The following is a 26742-nucleotide window of genomic DNA, read 5'->3' on the forward strand; positions in this document are numbered from 1 at the left end:
AGAAAAGATCCGTTTCTCATCTTCACTATTGCAGCAACCGCCCCAAACTGATTTTCCATATTTTCAACAAAAAAACAGTGGCTCTGTTTTAGCGAAAGATTCACTGTCAGTATGGAAAGAAACCAAGAACTCAGCAATCTGTAAATCACTGCTCCTGACAGCAGCGACAGGCATGTTGTCATGGCCACCATTAAGTTTCGTTGTCGATCATACGCTATATTGGCACTCACTCCAATCAGGGGCTCTCCCTGTGGGCATCACCCCACCAAGGCAAAGACCACCTGACAGGGTAGCTGCTCACTGGTTACCATGCTGGATTTCTGGTGCAAAGATAGATCCACGTGATGGGGTAGATGCAGAAGATAACAATGCACAGTGGAGAGTTAATGCACCTCAGTAAGGCAGTCTTCCCCAAACGAACAGCACTTCTATAAAATTTGGAAAGTGGAGGTCAAACACCAAAATGGGGACCAGCCAAAAAAAGGCGAGGGAAAAGCATTAAATAAAAAACAAAAGAGAGTGAAAACCTTCAGAAGTCCAAAGAATAATCAAAATATAAGGGTAAAAACATGACTAATTAGAAAGACTCCTATTAGTTGCCTCGTATGACTGGCAAAGACTGGTCGTGGGTCTATTCTAGCCCCCCAATACCACAGGGGGAGCATGATGCACAGTTAGGATAAATAATATACTGCAGTAATGATACTCCTCAGTGGAAATCAGTTACAATAATGATTCCACAACAAACATTTTACGAATACTTCACACAGGATGACCTGGGATGAAATTTATAATGACCCAAATGCTGCCATTAAATTTAATCTATTCCGTTATGAATTCATACAATTATTTGAAAATAGATTTCTGCATAAGCTAATCCAAAAGGGCACTGAACAGCCATGTATACAACCATGGATCACTAGAGGTGAAAACACTTAAGGCTTTTTAAATAAAACAAATGTTATTAACATTCTACATCTTTATTCCTCATTTTCTACATACAATGAGGTGACAAAATTAATTGGACACTTCCAAATATCTTGTTGGATCTCCTTTTGCCCAGTGTAAAGCTGCAACTTGACATGGCATGGACTCCAAAGTTGTTGGAAGTCCCCTGTGGAAATATTGAGCCTTCCATAATTGCGGAGGTGTTTCTGAAGCAGGATTTTGTGAACAAATTGACTTCTCGATTACATCCCATAAATGTTCAATGGGATTCATATCGGGTGATCTGGGCAACCAAATCATTCGCTCAAATGTCCAGGATGTTCTTGAAACCAATTGTGGGCCAGTGACATGGAGCATTGTCATCCATAAAAATTTCATTTGCTGTTCGGGAAAATGAAGTCCATGAGTGACTGCAAATGGTTTCCAAGTAGCCGAAAATAACAACTGTTTCCAGTCAGTGACCCAGCCCATTCTAAATAAACAAAGCCCACATCATTATGGAGCCATCAGTTTGCACAGAACCTGTTGACAACCTGGGTGCATGGCTTTGTGACGTCTGTGCCACAATCTAACTCTACTATCAGCTCTTACCAACTGAAACCAGGACTCACCTGACTGTCCAAACAATATGGTCATAAGCCCAGGAGAGGCAGTGCAGGTGATGTGCTGTTAGCAAAGCCACTCATGTCAGCCCATTAATGCCAAATTTCATTGCACTGTCCTAACTGATGCATTTGCTGTACAGCCCACATTGATTTCTGCAGTTATTTCAGGCAGTATCTGTTAGCACTGACAATTTTACACAAACATTACTGCTCTCAGTTGTTAAGTGAAGCCTGTCAGCTGCTCCACTGTCCGTGGTGAGAGGTAATTCTTGAAATGTGGTATTCTCAGCACACTATTGACGCTGTTGATCTGGAAATAATGAATTCCCTAACAATTTCCAAAATGGAATGCCCTATGCTTCTAGCTCAAACTACCTTTCCATGTTAAAAGTCTGGTAATTCCCATTATGCAGCCATGACCACGTCAAAAACCTTTTCACATCAAACACCTGAGTACAAATGACAGCTCCACCAATGCAGTACCCTTTTATACCTTGTGCATGTGATACTACTACCATCCGTATATGTGCATATCGCTACTGCAAGACTTTTAGTGCTCTGTGGCTAGAGGGCTCTGGATTTTAGTGGGTAACATGTCTGTGTGTAACTTAACTATGCTGGCGAGTAACAGCATTCTGTAATACAGTTCCAAATTCGAAGAGTTCATCCACTTCATCCACACATGGAGCACCCTCTACTTCAGCATAACAAAACCTGACCACACAAGTGCTGCAACATCTGCTACAACCCAATGCCTTGGGTTCACTGCCATTGATTATCTTCCATACAGCCCCGACTTGGGCCCATCCTATTTTCATCTGTTTCCAAAACTTAAAGAACACCTTTGAGGATTTCAATTTGATAGCTATGAAGCAGTGTGGCACAGATAAGGTTGTGGCTCTGTCAACAAAGTCAAACATTCTACAGTGAAGGTATAAAAACTGGTCTCGCTGGGAGAAATGTGTGTTGCCAGGGTGACCATGTTGAGAAGTACGTATGTAGACATGAGGAATAATTATGTAGAATGTTAATAACATTTGTTTTATTGAAAAAGCTTTAGAGTTTTCACATAAAAATTTGGAGACATTACTCCTCAGCACTTTCTTGTGTAAGGGAAAGGGTTCTATTGGCAAGAAAAAGACAAGAGCCCGTAGTAGTTGCACACTACAAAAACTACTTAAGATTGCTAAGCAAAGTTATAAAAAGTCAAGGAACATGCACAATATGTCCGAAATCAGCAAGTCCGACAACAGATTTAAGGCAGAGAGACAGGACAACTATCCATGGAATAGGATAACATCACTACTGAATTAAATAGAAGGGCTACAAATGATGTATCACAGGTAACAAATGTATTTAACAATCATTTCTTACACCTAGTAGAAAATACTGGGCCAAATAGTGTGAGGGAAAAATTACTGCAGTATGTCGGAAAAGCAACTTTAAAAAAAATTTTATCATCTGAATGTCTCACCAAGTTCTCCTCTTGAAATTTAGTAAATTATATATTAACTCAAAAATAAATGACCATCTGGATTTGGTGGTGTTTTCTATAGAACACTGAAGATTTGTTCCCATATCATGAGCCATGTGTTATCTGAAATATGTAATGCATCACTGACTCAGGCCATTTTTCCAGAGAGATTGAACTATGTCATCGTTAAACCCTTCTATACGAAATAGGATTGGAGAAATGACAATAACTACCAACTTGTTTCACTACTGACATATTTTTCCAAAATTTTTGAGAAGGTGATGTATTCTAGACTAGTATCTCACCTGAGCAGCAATAATATCCTCACAAGGGAACCTCCCCATCGCACCCCCCTCAGATTTAGTTATAAGTTGACACAGTGGATAGGCCTTGAAAAACTGAACACAGATCAATCGAGAAAATAGGAAGAAGTTGTGTGGAACTATGAAAAAAAAGCAAAATATACAAACTGAGTAGTCCAAACGCAGCATAGGCAACATCAAGGAAGTTCTGAGCTCAGGAGCCCCGTGGTCCCGTGGTTAGCGTGAGCACCTGCCGAACGAGAGGTCCTTGGTTCAAGTCTTCCCTCTAGTGAAAATTTTAATTTCTTTATTTTCACAAAGTTACGATCTGTCCGTTGATTCATTGATGTCTCTGTTCATTGTAATAAGTTTAGTGTCTGTGTTTTGCGACCGCACCACAAAACCGTGCGATTAGTAGACGAAAGGGCGTGCCTCTCCAGTGGGAACCGAAAACATTTGATCGCAAGGTCATAGGTCAACAGATTCCTCCACAGGAAAACACGTCTGATATATTCTGTACGACACTGGTGATGGCATGTGCTCCACATGACAGGAATATGTTGTCGACCCACCTAACTTGTACACTTGGCGAATGGGTAAAAAGATTCTTCTACCTTTCCCGATTTAGGTTTTCTTGTGGATGTGATAATCACTCCCAAAAAAGTGATGAAAACATAAGAGTTTGTCACATAAACTGCAACAAATGAATGCAACAGTTTCACAGTCACACAGTTTCCCCTGTACTGTGTCAAAACATATGTTTTTAATGTTTTCAAATTTTTCCGTGTGTAGTCCGTCAAATCCTGCATATATCCAAGCAAACCTGAACATGTCCTGGAATTTTGGAGAGCGAAGTTGATTATGTGTAAGTGCCTGAACTTTGATAATTGTCGGAAGACAAAAAATTAAACTTTTCACTCGAGGGTAGACTTGAACTAAGGACCTCTCATTCCGCAGTTGCTCACGCTAACCACGGGACCACGGCGCTCCTGAGCTCACATATTCCTTGATGTTGCCTATCCTGCGCATGGACTACTCAGTTTGTATATTTTGCGTTTTTTTTAATAGTTCCACACAACTTCTTCCTGTTTTCTCTATTGATCTGTGTTCAGTTTTTCAAGGCCTATCCACTGTGCCAACTTCTAACTAAATCTGAGGAGGGTGCGATGGAGAGGTTCCCTTGTCAGTAAATCACAGTTTTTTTTATTACAGAAGAGTTGCTCTGTTGAGAGAGCTGTTTATATGTTACTCACCAAATTTTATAAGTATTAAATGACAAAATTGCACCAGTTGGTATTTTTTGAAACCTATCTCAGGCATTTGGCTGTGTGAACCACAATACTCTGTTAGACAAACTGAGGTTTTGTGAGATTGATGGTATAGCTGACTAGTGTATAAAGTCATATCTAATCAACATAATTAAGGAAGTTGTACTTAGTAATTCAATCAATATAGTCCAAGGACATTATTCTGAACAGGGAGAAATCATGTATGAGGTTCCAAAAGCTCAATCTTAGGTCTGATATTCTTCCTCAAAATGATAAACAATCTTCCATCTAATATACAACAAGCAGAATTAAAGTAGTTCTTTTTGCAGATGACCCTAGTATTGTAATAATCTGAGCATACATAAAGCAATATCTCACACCCTCAATTTTTAAAATCACAAGATATTCAGGTTCAGCACATATAGGGATGCTACACCAATGATAGGAAATAATAAACTGCATCGAAACTTCAAAACTCTTAAGACGTCCCTATTGATGAGTACTTACACTGGAAAAGGCACATTTTGGAACTCCTAAAAAAAGCCACATACTTAAATCTGTGCTGTAAGAATATTATGTGGCACTCACCCGCAATCATCTTTAGCCATCTGTTTAAGGAGTTAGGCATTTTGACTACTGCTTCACAGTAACTGTTTATTCTCTCACAAAGTTAATTGTAAATAACCCACTGCAGTTCAAAATGAACAATGATATACTGATTACACTACCAGGAAAAAAATGATTCTCATTACACCACATTAAGGGCGTCTTTAGTACAAAAAGGGGTGCACAATGCAGCAACTAATATTTCTGGTCTCTTAACCAGTGATATACAAGGTGTGACTTTCCCACAAAATAAAATAACAGCTTTCACACAAAGGCCCCAACCACACTGATATGTCTACAACAGACACCAGAGATGCTGGATACTACTGAAAAGGCTTCACAGTTCACAGTTATTTGGTTGCTATCTTTGGTGGATGTGTACTTATTCTGAGGCAGCATCAGTCCCTTTCCTTCACACACACACCTCGTAAAATGTTTGACAGACAGTAAAACTGAAAAATTCTCTCTTGGACAATACCTTCAATTCTTTACAAAAATTTCTACAATAACAATAATAATAATAACCATACCTGTGAATGATCAGCTAGTAAGTATATTTACAAAATAATTTGTGATTTGGATGTAAAATGATTTGTTTCATATCATTACAATTTACCATAGCAATGGTCAATGAAACATGAAACTAACTAAATAAATAAATAAATAAATAACTATCCTTCTAACTATAGCCATTTAGTGTTTCATGACAAAGGTACAATTGAGCACATTAAAAATTCACCAACTGAAACTGAAAGACATACAAACTTCAGGTTGTTTAATAAGAATACAGAGTGCAGGCTAGATACCTAATTACATTTAACATGCCACAAATAAATAAATGGAAAAAGATAGTTTGCTGCCTATACTATGTTCTTGTAAGAGCAAACAAAAACAGTAAATTTATGAGATACGTAAACAGACAAATAAAATGTCAATGCCAATTTTTAAACTACAAATAAGTTTGTCTGCAAGGACTCAACTATTTTTAACATGCGCTCACCATTAACTTTCTTGAACATGCCGTACATGTTCTCCAGGTAATCATGATCAAGGAACCAGACGGATTTGTCCTTTTCATCTTCATCAAATGGAACTGAAATCAAGAGTTCAGTTTTCATGAAAATAAATGTTTGCTTTGTAAAGAATTTTTACAAAATATCAAAAGAAAAGAATAATTTGCAAACCTTAACAGAAACAGTCCTAACATTAGGGTTATTATAAAACTTAAATATTTGAGCCATGTAGCCACATTGTCAGCATCTGAAAGACTGTTCTCAAAAGTTACATTCACTGTAAAACATAATAAACCAAAGTGGAAACTTTTCTCAAAAATGTTATTTTTACAGTCTGTAGACAAATATGTGGTATACATATTGTTAACCATTAAACAATGGAAAGCCCAGGTTGGAATATCAACAATGTGACGAAAAGAATAGATTGCTGCTCACCATAAAGATTGAAAAGTCGAGTTGCGGACAGACAAGACAAAAAAACTGTTACACATTTGAACTTTCAATGAAAACCTTCTTCAGAAAGGAAAACACTCTCACATTTACATGAGTAAGCACACATAGCACACACACGACCTCTATCTCTGACAACTCCAGCCAGAATGCAACTTTGTCACTGGTGTACAGAGAACCAAACTGCAGCGGGGCGGGGAAGGCGAAGGGGTAAGTGGAAGGGCAATGGGGAGGGATAGAACCGTATGGGTGGGGGGGAGAGAAGTCAGCACTGCATGGTGGAGTGTGCAGGGACTAGATGATGGCAGAACAATGGTGCCACTTGCAGCATTGGGCGGCTATGGAGGAGAGACGGGGGAGGATGGGGACCAAAAAAGGAGAGGGGATAGAAGGGGAAAAGAAAGGCAGGTGCAATAGCAAAGTGACACAGTGAGAATAAGGGGATGTGAACTGGGAGGAAGTGATAGGACAGAGGGGGCAGAAACTGTTGGATGGAAGGTGTGTGGACAGTACATTACAATAGGTGGAGGCCAGGATAATTTCCAGAGTGGAGAATGTGGTGTAAGGATAACTCCTAACTGCACAGCAGTTCAGAGGGGAGGATCGAGATGGGTCGGGTTGTGAAGCAGCCATTGCAATCAACCATGTGACCCTAATATGCATGTTGCGCCACAAGGTGGACGACTTTGCTCTTGGCCACAGTTGGGCAGTGGCCACTCATCCCGGAGGACAGCTAATTGATAGTTATACTAATATAAAAAGCTGTGCAACAATTGCAGCAGAGCTGGTATATGACGTGGCTACTTTCACAGGTGGCCCAGCCTATGGTTGGGTAGGGCAAGCCTGTGCCAGGACTGGAGTGCGAAGTGCTGGGTGGGTGGAATGGGCAGATCTCGCACCTGCGTTTCCACAGGGATATGATCCCTGGGGCAAGGGGCTGGGATTGGGAGTGGGCATAGGGATGGACTAGGCTGCTGTGGAGGTTGGGCAATGGAACACAACATTTGGAGGGATGGGAAGGATCTTGGGTAGAATGTCACTCATTTCAGGGCATGATGACAGATACTTGTAATTAAAGCACTGACGAAGGATGTGGTTCAGTTGTTCCAGTCTGGGGCAGTATTGGGTGACAAAGAGGGGTGCTCTTTTTTTTGTGGTTTTTGGGCGCAAAACTGCTACGGTCATTAGTGCCCAGTCCGGGACTTAAGAAACAGTAAAAAACCTAAAATAGAAACCAGCAGCAGTAGGGTGCTCCTTTGTGTCTTATTCTTGGGGTGGTGGGAGGATCGAGGGTGTGTGGGGACAGAGTATGGGAAATCTGCTTGCAGACTAGGTCTGGGAAGTCCTTTGTGAGACCTTCAGCATATTGGACAAGGACTTCCTTATCACTGTAGATACACCATCCCAGGGTTGCCAGGTTGTACGGGAGGGTTTTTGGTGTGGAAGGGACGGCAGACATTGAAAAGAAGTACTGTTGGTGGTTTAATGTGGACAGATGTGTGGACGGAGCCAACAGAGAGGTGGTCAATGTCCAGGAAGGTGGCACACTGAGTTGTGGAAGAACTGGTGAAGAGGATGGGAGAGAAGGAATTGAGGTTGTAAAATAATGAGGATAGGGCGTCTTGGCCCCGAGTCTAGATCACGAAGATGTAAACAAATCTGAACCAGACCAGGGGTGTGTAGCTTTGGAAGGCTGTATACATTTCCCTCCTCACCCCATGATACCCTGCACACCCACCTTCTACATGGAAGAATTTCGGCCCTCATTGAGCAACACCTCTAATGAATGCCCAAAGTCTAGCCCCCCATATCAAATACACTAACCAGTTCTCCACCATACCCACCTCTTGACTTCCTGGACCCTTATTCATCACTGTTGTTGACACTTCTTTATACACCAGTATCCCTCAAGCCCATTGTCTTACAGCTCCTTAGCATGAGCTCTCCCAATGTCCTTCATACTCAAAACCTACTCTCTCATTCCTCATACAAATTACTAAATATATTCTAACACTACTACTTCTCCTTCAATGGAAGGTGTTAAAAAAATCCATGACACAGCCATGAGTACCAGCATGGCACCCTCCTATGCCAAACTGTTTATGGGCCATGAACAAAACCCCAAACTCCTGGTCTGGTTCAGATTCATTGACGATATCTTCATGAACTGGACTCTAGCTGTATAGGACGGATTTTTTGGTGTGGACAGGATGGCAACTGTCAAAATGCAGTAACAGTTAGTGGTTGGTTTAATGTGGACAGAGGGGTGTAAGTGGATCCATCAGAGAGGAAGTAGCCAACATCCAGGAAGGTGACATGCAGGGCTGATGAGAACCCTCTCCAACTCAACACCTTCTCTCTCATCCATTTCACCTAGTTCTGGCCAACCAGAGATGGCATACAAACCTTTAGGATGGGTAGGCTAACACAATGAATTTTCAACAATCATTTGCAGTGTTGAATTGATATCACTCACTCTGGTAATGAAAGGGTGGTTTTGGTTTTTAGTCAAAATATTGCCAGAGGAGTAGTGATGTACCAGATCCAGTTTCCAAAATAATGGAGTATTAATTCGGTACAAAAATTTTATGAATAAGAGACAGAGCATAACTGGTGGTTCCCTCGCATCCTAGGGTTTGAGTGACCAGCCGTTCCTTTACAGCCTTCTCTAAGATATCCTTTTCTTTTCTCTGATGAACAAACTAAAGTTCCAACAGTAGAACAGTGCCATGTGCTTTAAAGTATGTGTAACATCAGCAGCACTAATTTCAACTCCTGAAGGTAAGTAATGACCGGCAGTCAGTCTCATAATTTTATAATTTTCTTGACTGAATTTTCTTTCTCATAAATTTTAACACTATCCCACAAACAGCAGACATTGCCACAGTGGAGTGACTTGTGTGCCTCTGTAAAACAGATAGCTGTACTGTAAGTGCAACCACAGTGGAGGGGTCTCTGTGCAGAGCCCAAGCAAATATGTGATTCCTGAAAGGGAGGAAGGGGGAGGAGGGGGTATGCAACTTTTCTGTAGCTGCAGGACAACAATATGGATAATTGGATGATATGGTCTCGCAGTTCAGCCAGTGTGGCCTTGCTGTGGAGGTACTGCATATGGCTAAAAGCAAGGTGAAACTACAGTCATTACTTTTCTCAACGACATGCAGCTCTACTGTATGGCTAAATGATGATGGTATTCTCTTGGGTAAAATATTCGGAAGGTAAAGTAGTCTTCCATTCAGGTCCTCTGGCAGAGCCTACTCAGAAGGATGTCATAATCAGTAAAAATAAAACTGTCACTCTACTGATTGTTAGATCCCTGAATTGGGTAGATAGATTAGAAAATTTTAAAAGGGAAGTAGACGGGTTGAATTTCTATGTAGTGGGAATTAGAGGAGGTCAGTGGCAGGAGGAACAGGACTTCTGGTCAGATGAGTACCAATTTATTAATAAAAATAATAGTGGACATAATGCTGCAGTAGATCTAACAATTAACAAGAAAATAGGAATGCGGGTAAGTTACTACGAGCATCATAGTGAACACATTATCACAACCAAAATAGAAACAAACTGTGGTGGATCGTGGCTACCATCAAAGTACTACAAGTTTATATACCAACAAGCTCCATGGATGAAGATATTGAAAGAATGTGTGAAGAGATAAAAGAAATTATTCAGGTAGTTAAGGGAGAGTAAAACTTAACTGTGATGGGCGACTGAAATTCGGTAGTAGGCAGAGGAAGGGAAACAAAAATAGTAAGAGAATATGGACCCGGGGAAAGCAATGAACGATGACGAGAATAATTTAATCACCACAAACACTTCATTTAAGAATCATGAAAGAATGTCATATGTTGTAGAGACCTAGAGATACTGGAAAGTTTGAGATTGGTAAGACAAAGATTTTGGAACCAGATTTTAAATTTTAAGACATTTCCAGGGGCAGATATGGACTCTGACCACAATTTATTGGTTATGAGCTGCAGATCAAAATTGAAGAATATGGGGAAAAAGGGCAGGAAATTAAGGAGCTGAGACCTGGATATACTGAAAGAAGCAGAGGTTGTTGAGAGTTTCAAAGGGAACATTGGGCAATGATTGACTGAAACATAGGAAAGGAATGCAGTAGAAGATGAATGGATAGCTCTGAGAGATGAAATAGTGAATGCAGCAAAGGTTCACTGTTACTGTTGGTTAACGTCCCGTCGACAACGAGGTCATTAGAGACGGAGCGCTAGCTCGGGTTAGGGACGGATGGGGAAGGAAATTGGCCGTGCCCTTTGAAAGGAACCATCCCGGCATTTGCCTGAAACGATTTAGGGAAATCACGGAAAACCTGAATCAGGATGGCTGTGAGCCCTCTTAGATTGCTTGCATATGATGCTGTCATTTACCATCTTGTAAAGTCATCAGATGACCAAAAGAATTGCAAAATGATTAGTTAAGATATGTGTATCATGCGAAAAGTAGCAATTGACACTGAATAAAGAAAAGTGTGAAGTTATTCACAAGAGTACTAAAAGAAATCCACTAAATTTTGGTTACGCAATAAGTCACACAAATCTTAAGGCTGTAAATTCAACTAAATACTTAGGGATTACAATTATAAATAACCTAAACTGGAACAATAACATAGATAATGTTGTGGATAGAGAAAACCAAAAACTGCGATTCATTGGCAGAACACTTAGAAGGTGCAACAGGTCTACTAAAAAGACTACTTGTCCACCCCATTCTATCGCAAAACAGGGGAGATAGTGCCACACACGATATGTGAATTGGAGTGGAAATCACTAAAAAATCTCCTCCAATTGCGAAAACATTCTTTTGACACCCACGTACATAGGGAGAAATGATCATCACAATAAAATAAGAGAAATCAGGGCTCGCACAGAAAATTTAAGTGCTCATTTTTCCCACGCACCATTCGAGAGTGGAACAGTAGGAAGACAGCTTGAAGGTGGTTCACTGAACCATCTGCCTGGCATTTTATTGTGAACAGCAGAGTAATTGTGTAGATGTAGATGTGGCAACTATGCTTTTTATTATATTGTCACATTACACCCTGGACTTTCCATTGCTTGAGATACAGACTCAAATAGATTTTAATATAACTAATGCACTGAGTGATTAATAACTTTTAAAATATGCATCCCCCAAAGACATCGAGCACTCAATTTGTTGTCTTGTTACGACACATGGACGGAGCTACTTTCATGATCATAACTTTAATAATTACTCTATGTGAGAAATTTTAATTGGAAAATTAATTGAAACCAGCATATCTTGTGAATGAAGACGGGTACACTAACAGCATGGCAGTACATGTTTGCAGGCAGTTATGTTCACCACAGACACCATTTAGATATTAAGATTGGTTGGTTGTTGGAGTTGAGAGAGACGAAACTGTGAGATCATATAGATAAAATCAAGGAGAAGTATGAGGGAAGTAGAGGGCATATGCTGGATGAGCCACTCTGCTCAGAATGCAGTTGAAGGTCACTGGAGCATGGCAGGCAGTGCGAGACACACCCTCTGCATCTCACCAGCACTGCCTCATGGTCTGTTACTGAAAAAAATTAGCAGCACAGATAGGATAATAACATTTTAGGAAAGATAAAACATTAACAACAGCAAATATAAAAGAATAAGGAGAAAAAGCAGGTGGAAACAGTAGGGGCCAAGCCAGGCCATGGAGCAAGGGTTGCCCCTCCAACCCCTTAGGCGGTCAATGAGGTCAAAGTGTTCCATCTCACAGAGACGAGTAGAAACCACCTTTGCATGTGAAACATAAAACAAGGTAAGCCGCTTAGGCATCGTCCACTAGCGCCATAGGTATTGTGTCAGGTAGGTTAAGATATCACTGAAAAGCAGCCAAATTTAAGCTGTCTAGTACAATGTGGGCTACCGTCAGGCGAGCACTACATAGGCAGTAAACTGGTTCCTCACATCGGAGAATGTGGCCATGGGTCAGCCAAGTATGGTCCGTGCATAGAAGACAAAGGACAGCAGATTCCATGCGAGAAGCACAATGGAAGAATGCTCATGGTCGTGATCTCCTTTATTGCCCTTGGTTTATTTGGGGAGTCCAGAGCGGACAATTCCGAGTTCCAGACCTCCAGCAATTGACGGCAGAGGGTCGACTGAAGGTCCAGTTCTGGGAGAACCATTTCCAAAATCGGTATCCTCGTAGCTAGCTTTGCCAAGTGGTCAGCATGTTCATTCCCTACGATCCCAAAACATCTAGGGATCCAAACAAACACAACCAGCCGTCCAGCTTTATGGTGGTCAGAAAGAAAATCCTGGATAGTCATGACTAATGGGTGACGGGGTAGCAGTGGCCTATAGCCTGAAGGCTGCATAAGGAGCTCACTGCAGATTAGAAGCATCTTGCCAGTGCAAGAATGAGAATGGCCAAGGGCTTGTTTGATGTCCACAATTTAGCAGTGAAGACACTGCATCCATTCGACAGGGAGCATAGTTCATTGCACCTTGCATGTTTGTATGCAGAACCACTTCATCCTTCGACCATTGAGCCATCAGTGTACACCCCTTCTAAACACAGAAATGCATTGAGGACAGTACGGAACAGATGACGAAAGACCACGTTGTTGGCACTTAATCAGTAGTGAGGGACCCAGCCTCCACAAGCAGGCTGTTCACAGGGTTAGTTGTACAGACTCTTGTGGCAGTCGGACCCCACATTGATGTATCAGGTCCAGTGACTGCAATGCTGGGGCCAATGCCCAACCACATGCCAGACTTCCATAATCAAGATGGGACAGGATCGGGGCTTTGTAAAGCTGCAGAAGGATAGTGCTGTCTGCATCCCAGATAGTGTTACTGAGGCAGTGAAGTGTATTAAGGTGTAGCCAGCACCTTATTAAGTTGGTGAAGAGGAGGGGGAGTGGAAGCCATGTCACCCAGGCACTGAAGACCAGTCCCAAAAAGCGATATGTCTCCACCACATTCAGTAATTGGCTGTTGAGGTAAAGTTCTAGCTGGACAAACAGTACAATGGTGACAGAAGTGCATGATGCACGTCTCTGTGGTGGAAAACTGAAAGCTATGGGTGAGGGCCAATGACTGCACCTTTCAAGTGGCACCCTGCAGGCTGCATTCAGTTACACTGACACTCAAGGAACAACAGTAAAAGCAGTAATTGTCGGCATACAGTGAGGGTAACACGGAAGACCCCACAGCTACTGCTTGACCATTGATGGCCACTAAAAGGAGAGGAACACTTAATACAGAGCCCTGTGGGGCCCCATTCTCTTGGATATGGGAGGTACTGTGGGAAGTACCAACTTGAAACCAGAAAGTACATTGTGACAAGAAGCTCTGGACAAAAATTGAAAGCATGCACTGGAGACCCCACTCACGTAAGGTAACAAAATGTAGTGTCACTTTGTGATGTCATAAGCCTTTTGCAGGTTGAAGAAGAGAACAATACGGCACTGACATCGCTCAACAGCTGTCTGGATGGGTAACTCTAGGAAAACCAAATTACCCGAGACCTAAGAAGCTAATGCAGCCACTGGTTCATCATGTGTTTGAGCAACTTACAGAGACCATTGGTGAGACTAACTGGACAATAGCTGTCCCTCTCTAAGGGATGCTTACCCAGTTTCAGGACTAGGACAACAGTGCTTTCTCGCCACTGAGGCTGGACCTCACCCTCACTCCAGATATGGTTGAAGATGGTAAGGAGGTGACAGTGATAATCCAGTGATAGATGTTTGAGCATTTGGTTGTGGATTTGGTCTGATCCTGGGGCTATATCAGGGCAGAGAGCTAGGGTACTGAAAAATTATCACTCACTGAATGGAGCATTATAGGGCTACATAGTTCAAAATGTAGAGGTGCAAACATAATGCAAAGCAAAATGTTTGGCTATGTCACCTGTGTCAGTGAAAACAACACCGTACAATGAAATACCGAACACCTGCAGAGGCCTGGTGTCTATAAAGGCATCTGATCTTTGCCCAGACCTGTGATGGAGGTATACGTGGTCCAATGGTTGAAATGTACCATTCCTAGCATTCTTGCTTCCATAGTTTTATTAAATGGCGGACCCAAGCACAGAGCCGTTTAAAGGCAATGAGGTGCTCAATTGCTGGATGCTGCTTATGGCATTAGAGAGCCCACCTATGATCTCTAATGGCCCTCAGTGATTTCCAAGGTCCACCAAGGTACTACCTTCCGATGGGGGGATACTGAAGAATAGTTGGTTGGTTGGTTGTTTGAGGTTTAAGGGACCAAACAGCAAGGTCATCAGTCCCTTGTTTCAAATAGGCTCCATTCCGCTAATGGGACTTCGCAGTAAAGTCAGAAAAATAAAATGGAAAAAGGTAAAAACGTAAAAGGGCAGTCATGTTGTCATTGGTAAAAAACAAAATGAGGGAAGTCGGCAAGAGAACGAACCCAACACTATGCTGAAGCAGCATAGGCAAGACCACCTGTGACGTAAAAGGTACAACTGCTAGAATGTAGAAAGTACGTATGCGAATAGAAAGACTAACCAAGCCTTAAAAAAAGGGGTAAAAACAGAGTAAAAGGGGAAGAAAAGAGGATTTCGGTCAGGGAGGGGAATCGGGAATCTCCTAACACTGCTTACAGTGGGAGACACCCAAACACTCACCACCCTGCCCCAACACCAGAGAGAGATTAAAAACCTTAAAACTGAGAATAAAAACCACTTTCCCGGAGGAAACCGAGAACCAGAGAGACCATCCGGGAATCGTCAGCCAACATCAAAGGTAAAGTGTTGGGGAGCCTATACTTAGCACGCAGAGCCAAAAGAAGGGGGCATTCAACCAAAATGTGAGCTACTGACTGGAAGGCTCCACAACCACATAGTGGGGGTGGCTCATCACGCAAAAGAAAACCATGGTCAGCCTGGTATGGCCAATGCGGAGACGACACAGTGTGGTCGAGTCCTTTCGGGAGAGGCGAAAGGAAGAACGCCACGGGCCTGGTGTCACCTTAATTGCACGAAGTTTATTAGACAGGAGAGTAGCCTCCCAAGAAGTGGCCCATGACTGCGAAGTGGGATTTGATGTGAAGCCGTAAATCCGCTGCAGGAGGGGTTACAGAAAATGGGGGGTAAGTGACTGCTCCCCCGGCCAAACGATCAGTGAGCTCATTACCCGGGATACCCACGAAGTTTATTAGACAGGGGAGTAGCCTCCCAAGAAGTGGCCCATGACTGTGCGAAGTGGGATTTGATTTGAAGCCGTAAATCCGCTGCAGGAGGGGTTACAGAAAACGGGGTAAGTGACTGCTCCCCCAGCCAAACGATCAGCGAGCTCATTACCCAGGATACCCACATGGCCAGGGACCCAAAGGAAGTCAATGGAACAAGCAGCACGGTGAATATCAGCAAGATGGTCATGGATGGCAGAGACCAAGGGATGGCGTGAAAAACACCGGTCAATAGCAAGAAGGCCACTCATCGAGTCCGTACATAACAAAACGTGGTTGTGTTGGGACTGTTTAATAAAGGTAAGGGCCTGGGAAATTGCCATCAATTCCACAGTAAACACCCCACATGTAGGTGGCAGCAGATGATTTTCCGTTCCGACAGAGGACGTGAAGGCATACCCCACATGATCAGCAGATTTAGAGCCATCAGTGTAGAAAACAACAGCATCCCGAAACTCCCATAAAATTTGGCGGAAAAAGGAACGGAACACCACCGGGGGGATGGAATCTTTCAGTCCTCGCCGGAGATCCATCCGAATTCGTGGCCGAGGAACTAACCAAGGAGGGGTAGAGGGGAGGGAGCGAGGAAGACAGGACAAAGAAGGAAGCTGAAAATCACGGCAAAGAGACGCAAGGCGCAGCCCAACTGGTAAACCCGCCCGAGGGCCGGGAGTCAGGTGGGCGACGTCCATGGTCTGGGAACAGGATAGAATAGGAAGGATGAGTGGGAGAGGAACGGATACTGAGTGCATAAGACACCAGAAGCTGGGACCGCCGAACAGAAAGGGGGGGGGATCCCAGCTTCAACCAGGAGACTATCAACAGGGCTAGTAGGGAAGGCACCGGTGGCCAAACGGATACCACGATGGTGGACTGGATCCGGCACGTGCAGTGTGGAAGGAGCAGCTGAACCATAAACTTGACAACCATAGTCCAAGCGAGACAGAACTAGAGCACGATAAAGACGGAGGAGGAGGGAATGGTCCGCACCCCAAGAGGAGTGGGCAAGGAAGCGAAGGACATTGAGTTTACGGAAACATCCTACCTTCAGGAGTCTGATATGGGGTAGCCAAGTGAGCTTGTTGTCGAAAAGAAGACCCAAGAAACGAAACTGTGGTACCACAGGCAATCTTTGTGCAGCGAGATAGAGCTCTGGATCAGGGTGGATCATAGTACGGCGACAGAAGTGGACCACTCGCGATTTTAAAGGAGAGAATTGAAACCCGTGTGAGAGGGTCCATGCAGAGGCACGCCGTATAGCTACCTGGAGCTGCCGTTCTGCAGATGCCATCGAGGAGGAACTAACAAATGCAGAAATCATCCACATACAGGGCAGGGGCGACCAAGGGACCGACAGAGGCCACAAGTCCATCGACAGCAATGAGGAAAAGAAGGACACTCAAGACAGAACCCTGTGGGATGCCCGTCTCCTGGGTCCGTGGAGAACTAAAAGCAGTACCAACTCGGACTCTGAATGACCGATGGATCAGGAACTGGCGGATAAAAATCGGGAGTGGGCCCCGAAGACCCCACTGATGAAGGGTAAGTAAGATGTGATGGCGCCAGGCCATGTCATAGGCCTTGCGAAGGTAAAAAAACACTACAACCAAATGGCGGCGCTGGGAAAAAGCCTGCCGGACTGCGGATTCCAAGTGGAGTAAATGATCGATTGGAGACCGTCCCTCTCGAAAGCCACACTGGTAAGGGGACAATAGATCCCGAGATTCGAGGACCCAATTGAGCCGACGGGCTATCATCCGTTCAAGTAACTTACAAACAACATTGGTCAAACTAATTGGCCGATAGCTGTCAACAGATAGGGGGCTCTTACCAGGCTTAAGGACAGGAACCACAATGCTATCCCTCCACTAAGAAGGGAAGTCAGCCTGGAGCCAGATACGGTTAAACACCCGAAGAAGATGTTGCTGTTGTGGAGCACTGAGATGTTGAAGCAGTTGGTTATGAATGGAATCTGGGCCAGGGGCCGTATCATGAGAAGAAGATAGAGCAGAAAGAAATTCCCATTCAGTAAAAGGTTCGTTGTAAGATTCTGACTCACAAGGGGTGAAACATAAGGTGGAAGCTTCAGCCCGCTTTTTTTGATGAAGGAAAGCAGCTGGATAGGAGGCTGACGCTGATGCCACTGCAAAATGGATCACTAGATGTTCTGCAAGAACTAATGGGTCCGTACAAATGCCATCCGAGAGGTGAAGGCCTGCGAGGGTGGACTGCCGATGGCAACCTTGGAGAGAGCGAAGTGTAGCCCATACCCGTGACAGAGGGACAGTAGAACCAAGGGAAGAAATGAATCGTTCCCAACATATCCGCTTGCTCTGTTTGATTAAATAACGGGCTTTAGCGCAAAGGCTTTTAAAGGTAGTAAGGCTGGCTACAGATGGGTGCCTCTTAAAGTGTTGCAAAGCTCGACGGCGATCACGGATGGCAATAGCAATAACCGTACTCCACCACAGGACTTGCCGGCGATGAAATAGTCCAGATGAGCGCGGGACAGCAAGGCTAGCAGCGCGAACAATCGCGTCAGACACGTCACGTAGGACGTCATCAATACAACCCGACAAAGAGGAAGAAAACGCAACCTGTGCAGTGTATAGAGGCCAATCGGCGCGTTGGAAAGACCAACGAGGCAACCTGTCCATCGGGGAGCGGGAAGGGAGCGTGATAATCAACGGGAAATGGTCACTATCACAAAGGTCGTCGTGTGGCGACCAGTGTAATGAAGGGAGGAGAGAGGGAGAAGAAAGAGAAAGATCAATGGCAGAAAAGGTACCATGACCGGCACTGAAATGAGTAGGGGAGCCATCATTAAGAAGGCACAAGTCGTGGTCTGCAATAAATTGGTCTATAAGAAGACCTCTTCTAGATGGAAAGGCACTGCCCCACAAAGGATGATGAGCATTAAAATCCCTGAGGAGGAGGAAGGGAGGAGGGAGTTGCTGAAGAAGGGCGGTTAAGGTAGCAGGTGTAAGAGTCCTGTCAGGAAGGAGATAAAGATTGCAAACTGTGATTGCAGAGTCAAAGTGGACCCTAACAGCAACCGCTTCCAATGTATTTTGAAGAGGAATCCACGTGCTAGCAATGTCTGTACGGACCAATGTACAAACGCCACCAGAAGCCCGCAGAGGTCTGACCCGATTTCGACAGAAAACACGGAAACCACGGAGGGTCGGTGAGTGAGCATCAGTAAAATGAGATTCCTGGAGAACCACACAAGCTGCAGAGTAGGACGAAAGAAGGGATTTCAATTCCAGAAGGTGGCGATAGTATCCATTACAATTCCATTGGAGAACCACAGAATGATGGTTTAAATGGGGGCTGAACACTTTAAATCCAGTCATACCGCCGGGTCCCCACCCGTCACCGACAAGGAGGGGGCGACATCCATGAACGACAGGTCAGAATCCGGTTGTGAAGTCAGGGAAGGGACCTCCGGTGACACCAGAGGCTCTTTGTCCCGGGACTTATGTTTCTTCTTCCGTTCAGGCTGCGATCGAGGAGGGCTGTGTGGCATGAAGGAGCCAGCTGCAGCAAGATCAGGAACAGAAAGAGACCAGGCGACCTGGGGGCCGACAGACCGCGGATCTCGCGGTCGTTGCACGGCAGCAGACCTTTGGCCTGGAAGGTGCCCAGAAGGGGCATCCCGGGAGAGGCGCCCTTGACCAGCAGACGCCGAAGGAGTGGGACACTTCTCCGGCTGGGGAGGGGGAGCAGCGCCCATAGGAGAAGGTGTGGGAGCCGCAGGGGTGGGGAGGAGGATAGGGGTCCGGGATGGGGGTAAGGAAGGGGGAGGAAGGGGTGAAGACGTAACCAAGGCGTAACTAGATGTCATGGACACAGGGTGGAGTCTTGCATATTTCTTACGGGCCTCTGTGTAGGTTAAACGATCGAGGGACTTGTACTCCTGTATCTTTTTTTCCTTCTTATATACTGGGCAATCTGGTGAACGTGGAGAATGACTACCATGACAATTTACACAGACAGGAGGGGGAACACAGGGGACTCCCCTCATGGAGTGGATGTCCACAGTCACCACAGAGAGGGGCCTGTGAACAGCGGGAAGACATGTGTCCAAAACGCAAGCACTTAAAACACCTCATAGGAGGTGGGATGTACGGCTTCACATCACGATAGACCATAATCTTAACTTTCTCAGGGAGGGTATCCCCTTCAAAGGCCAGGATAAAGGCACCAGTATCAATACGATTGTCTTTAGGACCCTTCTGAACACGCCGAACAAAGTGAACACCCCGCCGTCCGAGATTGTCCCGAAGTTCCTCATCAGTCTGAAGGATGAGGTCCCTGTGAAAAATCACACCTTGTACCATATTTAGAGACTGGTGGGGGGGTAATGGACACAGGTATTGTGCCAAGATGGGTACAGGCACGAAGGGCCGCAGATTGGGCAGCTGAAGCAGTTTTTATCAGCAACGAACCTGACCACATCTTGCTCAGGGAGTCCACATCGCCAAACTTGTCTTCAATGTGTTCCACAAAGAATAAAGGTTTGGTATTGGTGAAAGTATCTCCATCAGTCCTGGTGCAAACTAGGTAACGGGGGAAAGGTTTTTCCCCTAGCCGATGGGCCTGACCCTCTTCCCAGGGGGTAGCCATGGAAGGGATGGCCGACGGGGCAAGAGAAGCAGCACTTGAGGAATCAGTTCCACGCAGAGAGACGGCCGCAGAAGAATGGCCAGAGTTCTGGACCCGTATGTGTTTCATTTGCATAGCGTCCGGCCTGATACCACCCACTCCAATCAGGCGCTCTCCTCACGGGCGCCACCCAGCCACAGCAAGGGCCGTCTGGCACGGCGGCCATTGCCGGGAGTTCCGATGCTCCAGGAGGATGAGCAACCACTCCAAGGCATGCATGAGGAGGTCACAGCTCAGGTATCAGAAGTGTGATCTCTGTGTATTCAGGGGGCTCAACCAAAAGGGTACATAGCGACCCCACCACACAGGCTGGCTACCGTGCTGGCTATGCACCCTAGCATCAGACAACAACGTGAAAGAAAAGATGGAATGTACTAGGAGGACGCACGTCGGAGACACTAGGTAAGGTGCTCTTCCCCAAATGGCTCACACTACGGAGGAGAAATTTTGTAATGGAGGTCAAACCCCAGAGGGGGACCAAGGAATGCCAAAAGGAGGAGATGATTATGCAACAAAGCCGAATTAGAAAACCAACAGAACCAGGAGGATAGCGGGGCCAACATAAGCAAGGACACCAAGACAGGGAGAGGAGAGGGAGAGGGGAAAGGAGCAAGGAGGGGAAGGGAAAGGAAATGCAGCCTTGGAGAGAAAGAAGGCTGCAATGGCTCGGGGCCCCGTGCTCGCCACGCACGTATCCACAGAAGAATTGTGGACCCCCTGGGGGGTACTGAAGAATAGTGGATCACCAAACTGTCTGCAGACAGAACAGCAGCTGCTGCATTCTGGACAACCTCATCAATGCTTCCATTTAGCAGGTAGTACAGAACAGTAGAGACGAAAGATCTCAGTCAGCATTGTGGACAGCCCGTCTACGTGGGCAGCCAGGGGAGTGATGCTGAGGGTGCGTCCTGAAAATACGGTTGCTACAACACAGGTCATTGTGGACTCTCCAGTGGATGGATGGGAGAAGACCAGAGCTGCAATTGAAAGATCATTAGTCAAATAGGTTCCATGTGCCACAATGAAGGGAGTGGAGGCACCAATAATCAAGAGACAGAGGTTGAGATCTCCCAGTAAGTTTTTGATGTATTTATCACAGACAGTATCCGTGGTTCCACCCCACAAAGAGTTATGGACATTGAAGTTGCCCAAAATTAGGAAAGGTTGGGGGAGCTGAGAAACCAAGGTAGACAATACACTGTGAGGTACTCCATCATCGCAAGGGAGACAAACATAACAGATGGTAAAATCCTGAATGCTCTTATCCTAAAAGCCACAGTCTCCACATTTGTATCAAGAGGCCCAAGTTCACTATATAAAGACATATGCAAACTCTACCTGACACCTTATCACAATAGGCACGATTCCTAACATATCTCCGGTAGCCAAGAAGGGCAGAAGTTCCTGCAAACTATGTTTCTTGAAGGGCAATGCAGAAAGCAGGGGAGGAGCATAAGAGATGTCCTAGTGCAGCCATGTGGTGGAAAAACTGCTACAATTTCGCTAGAGAATCATGCTGCCAGAATAACGTGAGGGAATGAAGGGACCAGGGAGGATGAGAGGGTATGGTATCAAGACACACAGGTCCTGAGACACATTGTGTGGTGCGATCTGGAGCTTCAGGGGCCACCAGGATCAAGCTGCGGCCACGGATGGTTGGTTGGTTTGGAATGAATGGGACTAAACCGCAGGGTCATCAGTAAGTAGCAAACCAGGAGTAGTCATCAAAGGAAGGAGGCAAAAGGCAAATCCTGGAAAGCCTAAGCATAACCAACACAATAAAAAATAGAGATAAAGCCCAGAAGAAAATGAAAACAGCACAGATAAGTTGTTAATAGATCTGTCAAGATGAGGCTTTAAAACAAAGAAATGAAAAAGAATAGAGAGATTAAGAAGGTGGAAAGGGCAGAGGGTAGGCTGGGCCACACAGCAAGGGCTGCTAAGGATGGGGGTGGGGTGATGGGGTGGAGGGAGAGCTGGGGAGGGGATGTGCCACACCCATGCCATAGGCAGTCAATGACTCAAAAAAGCCCTAACTTACCGGAATGAATAGAAACCATCTTCATGGGCAAAACATAAAACAAAGTCAGCAAAGTTAGCGTCAGCTTGCACCGGATGGAGCATATCTGTAAGATTCAGAAGCCATCTGAAAGCAGCCAAATTAGGACAGTCTATGAGTACATGGGTTACCGTCAGGCAAGCTCTGCAATGGCAGTGAGAGTTCTCTTCATGTCTGAGAATGTGGTAATGGGTCAGTCAAGTGTGACCAATGCGGAGTCTACAGAGGATGGTGGATTCCCTGCGAGAAGTACACAGGGAAGACTGCCACATGTTCATGGTCTCCTTAATTGTCTTCAATTTGTTTGGGGAGATCAGGGCAGATCATTCCTAGTTCCAAACTTCGAGCAATCTATGGCATATGAATATCTGAAGATCCAGCTCTGGAACCCCCTTTTCCACAATCAGCATCCTGGTGGCCAGCTTGGTCAACCTGTCAGCTCATTCTTTTCCTGAAATCAAAACATGACCAGAGGTCCAAACGAAAATGGCTGTCTGCCCAGTTTGCTCAAGGTCAAGGAGATAAGATCCTGGATAGCCATAACCTATGGGTGAGGAGAGTAGCACTGGTCTATAGGCTGAAGGCTGCTCAGGCAATCACTACAGAGTATGCTCTTGCCAGTGCAAGAACGAACATGGCTAAGGGCTAATTTAATGGCCATCAATACAGTAGTGAAGACACTGCAGCCATTTGGCAGACAGTGGAATTCACTATACTGTGCATGTGTGTATGCAATGCCTGTTTCGACTGTTGAGCCACTGGTGAGTACTGCTTCCAGACCTGGATACTTCTCAAAGACAACCAAGAACAGGCGGTGAAAATTTGTGGGGTCAATGGAATCTTTTGGAGCAAAGGAGACTGAGGCAAATCTGAGGTCATGGCACAAACCATTAGGGTAGATGCTATGTCTCCCTGACCAATGGCAACAGTGGAGGAAGTTGCAGTTCCAAACAGACTGGAGGCATTCAGCAATTGTAAACCCAATTCTAGGTCCCTGTTGTGGGAAATTGAGTTCCCTTCCATGGAAAAGGACACAGTAATTGGGATGCTTGGGAAGCTATTAACGCATATAGTGTAATTTAGCTGTGGCACCTGACAGGTAACGGAAGGACTCCAGCCTCGAGTAGTAGACTGTTGACAGAACTAGTTCGGAAGGCTCCTATTGCATGTTGGACCCCACAATGATGAATGTGGTCCAGTATCTGCAATGCTGAGGGTGATGCTGAACCATACGCAAGACTTCCATAATCAAGGCAGGAGAAAATCAGGGCTTTGTAGAGCCACAGAAGAGTAGAGTGATCTGCATCTCAGCTAGTGGGAATCTAAGATTTGAAAGTGGTGTCTTAACTACAAGCAGTAATTGATTGTCTAGGTAAAGCTCTGGGTGTGGGTGGGCATACAATGGCGACAGAAGTGCACGACACAGGTCTTGGTGGTTGAAAATCATAAGATGTGGGTGAGAGACAATGACTGTGCCTTTCGTATGGCACCCTGTAGGCAACACTCAGCAACAACAGTACTAGAGGAGCAATAATACAAAGACACCACAGCCACTGCAAGACCATGATGGTCACCAGACAGAGAAAAAAGTGATTCAAAAGGCTCTAAGCACTATAGGACTAAACATCTGAGGTCATCAGTCCCCTAGACTTAGAACAACTTAAACCTAGAACTAACCAACGGACATCACACACATCCATGCCCGAGGCAAGATTCGAACCTGTGACCGTAGCAGCCACGTAGTTCCCAAATGAAGTGCCTAGAACCGCTCGGCCTCCGCAGCCGGCCCAGAAAGAGATGACGCTCAATCCGCAGGTGGAACAAAGTAGAACAGGAAGTGACTTGAGGAGCTTGGCAACATGCAGAGACTGGCCTGCTTAGCTACAACTGGTGGAATTAGCATCAAATACAGTGCTGGAATGGAGACCACACTGAACATGTCCCATTACATCTTTGGCTTACAGTGGAGACAGTGGCAGGAGCATGCAGGTTACGAAGTGAGAGTAAATGGATACCTTCAGGATATCAAGAATCTCTCACCAATATAGTGAGTGTGGTAAATATAGGAATGGTCAGGGAAATGCTGGCTGGCTGTACAATAACTTCCAGCTGCTTCAATAAACCTTTCAGTGTAATAATTGGAAAAAAAAGGAGCAGTGGAAGAACAAACCACAACATTCAAGAGACAGTCTGGTTCACTGACAGGTCAAAAACGGATGAAGGAGCTGGTGCTGGAATATACAAGATACAGCCTAGAACAGAGAGAGCATTGTCTTTAAGGAAACTGGCCACAGTGTTCCTGGTGGAGTGTGCGCCAAGCAGAATTTGTGTATGCACTATGGAGGTTGCAGCATCTAGATTTATTCAGACAGCCAAGTAGCTCTGAAATCTCTATCAGCCCCTGCAACGAGATTAAAGATCACTGCAGAATGCCACAAAGCCCTTGTGAGACTAGGGGAAAGCAACAGGGTACACCTGCTGTGAGTCTCTGGTCACTCAGGAATTAGTGGCAATGAACATGCTGATAGACTGGCCAGGACAGGCACATGGCTGGATCAGGAGGCAGCATATAGAATATTAGACTAAGATCCAAAAACAAAACCATCCCACACTAAATAAACCAGGGCCATATTTTAAGAGAAGGTCTGCAATCCTGGACTTGAACAGGAGACAAATTAAACTCATGATAGAACCTATGATTTACCATGGGAACTTTAAGAAACACTTATACATGATGGGTGCAGAGGAAGACGCCCCTATGAATAGACTATGTTATGAAGAAGGTGAAACTACACCACACCTAATCTTCCAATGCAAAGCACTAGATGGCAAAAGATACAGAATATTTTGGTTGATAAATCATGAAGGAATCATGTCTAATAATCAACTAGGAAAGAGTCTCCTGCAACTGTTTAAGGGCACCAGCTAGAATCACGGGCTACGAAACCGAACAATAAACTCAATTTCCATGTGGGTAACAGTGGGCTAAGAGGACTGTTTTTGTTTCCCTGCATCAATCTAATCAAAACACTCATGCTGGATGAGGAAACCATGTGCTAAAGGGCTATCTCCTATACACAGTGTGGTGAGCAGCACCTCTTCCACTGGTGTGGCTGGCATAAAGTTCACCATGCCTGTGTGGTCTAACTGAATGATTGCAGTTTGTCATCTGCCACCTCCAACTATTCAGTCTTGCAGTTATGCATGGTTCTTCTGTCAGATAATGAGATGAAAGCATACAGGGGGACAGTACATCGACATACATCATCATCCCGACATGCTTCTTTGGTTGCTTTGTCAATTATGTCATTTCCCTGTATCTCAAAGTGTCCAGATACCCAGCAAAAGACCACCTCCTTGCCTCACTGTTGGTGCCACTTTAAAGAATTATGGATGAGCCGAATTAATTTGTCTATTGGGTGTATTTGGCAGACCACTTTCAGTGCATTGTCAGATTCAGAACAGATGAGAAACTTTGTACTATGATGCCATCATAATATCCTATAAATCTGCCTCATAATTATTAAATTGTGGAAGGTGACTTGGAAAACCCTACCCGGAAAAACAGCTATACAATCAAGAGCATTTCCTTGGGATCCATCCACACAAACAACAATAAAACAGTGGACATACTTAAAATTTAAGGAAACATAAACTGGAGTATAAGTTTTCTTGTACTGCATCAGGATTAAAATTACTTTTGGCAATTAGAGATGACAAGATGGCAATTTTTTCCGTCCCTAGCTGTGTAATCAGCGATCCAACATAACCAGATCCATGAGGCAGTTGTTAGCATTTATCCTACGACTTTGTCACACTGGGGTAATTCCTGAGCAGCCACTAAAAACTGGGATGGACCGGCACATTCAACTCAAAAGGAGGCGCCAACAAATCCAGAGTGGTGAAAACACAGACTCTGAACTGGGCTAGATATGTTAGACATTTCAGGATTTAAGCTAGCCTCCCACTTCTGCAGAGTAGATATGGATGGAGGAGGAGTTGCCACATTTATTAAAAACTGCCATAAATTCAAGAACATTAAACATTAATAAATTCTGTTTAGAGCAGCATCTAGAAGCATGTGCAACAGAAGTAGAGTTCCATAACAGATCCTATATAATAGTAACTATTTACCAAGCACCTGCAGG

General features: G+C 44.7%; 1 protein-coding gene across 1 annotated transcript in view; it reads right to left on the bottom strand.

Annotated features, from left to right (window-relative positions):
* LOC126162952 (26S proteasome non-ATPase regulatory subunit 7) overlaps positions 1–26742 on the bottom strand; it is a 45676-nt gene that overhangs the window by 13735 nt on the left and 5199 nt on the right. Inside the window, exon 2 of the mRNA XM_049919787.1 lies at positions 6204–6296. Within this exon, the coding sequence (XP_049775744.1) occupies positions 6204–6296 (93 nt within the window). The remainder of the gene's footprint in view (positions 1–6203; positions 6297–26742) is intronic.

The sequence above is a fragment of the Schistocerca cancellata genome, chromosome 2, assembly GCF_023864275.1.
Source record: "Schistocerca cancellata isolate TAMUIC-IGC-003103 chromosome 2, iqSchCanc2.1, whole genome shotgun sequence".
In the NCBI taxonomy this organism is placed as follows: Eukaryota; Metazoa; Arthropoda; class Insecta; order Orthoptera; family Acrididae; genus Schistocerca; species Schistocerca cancellata.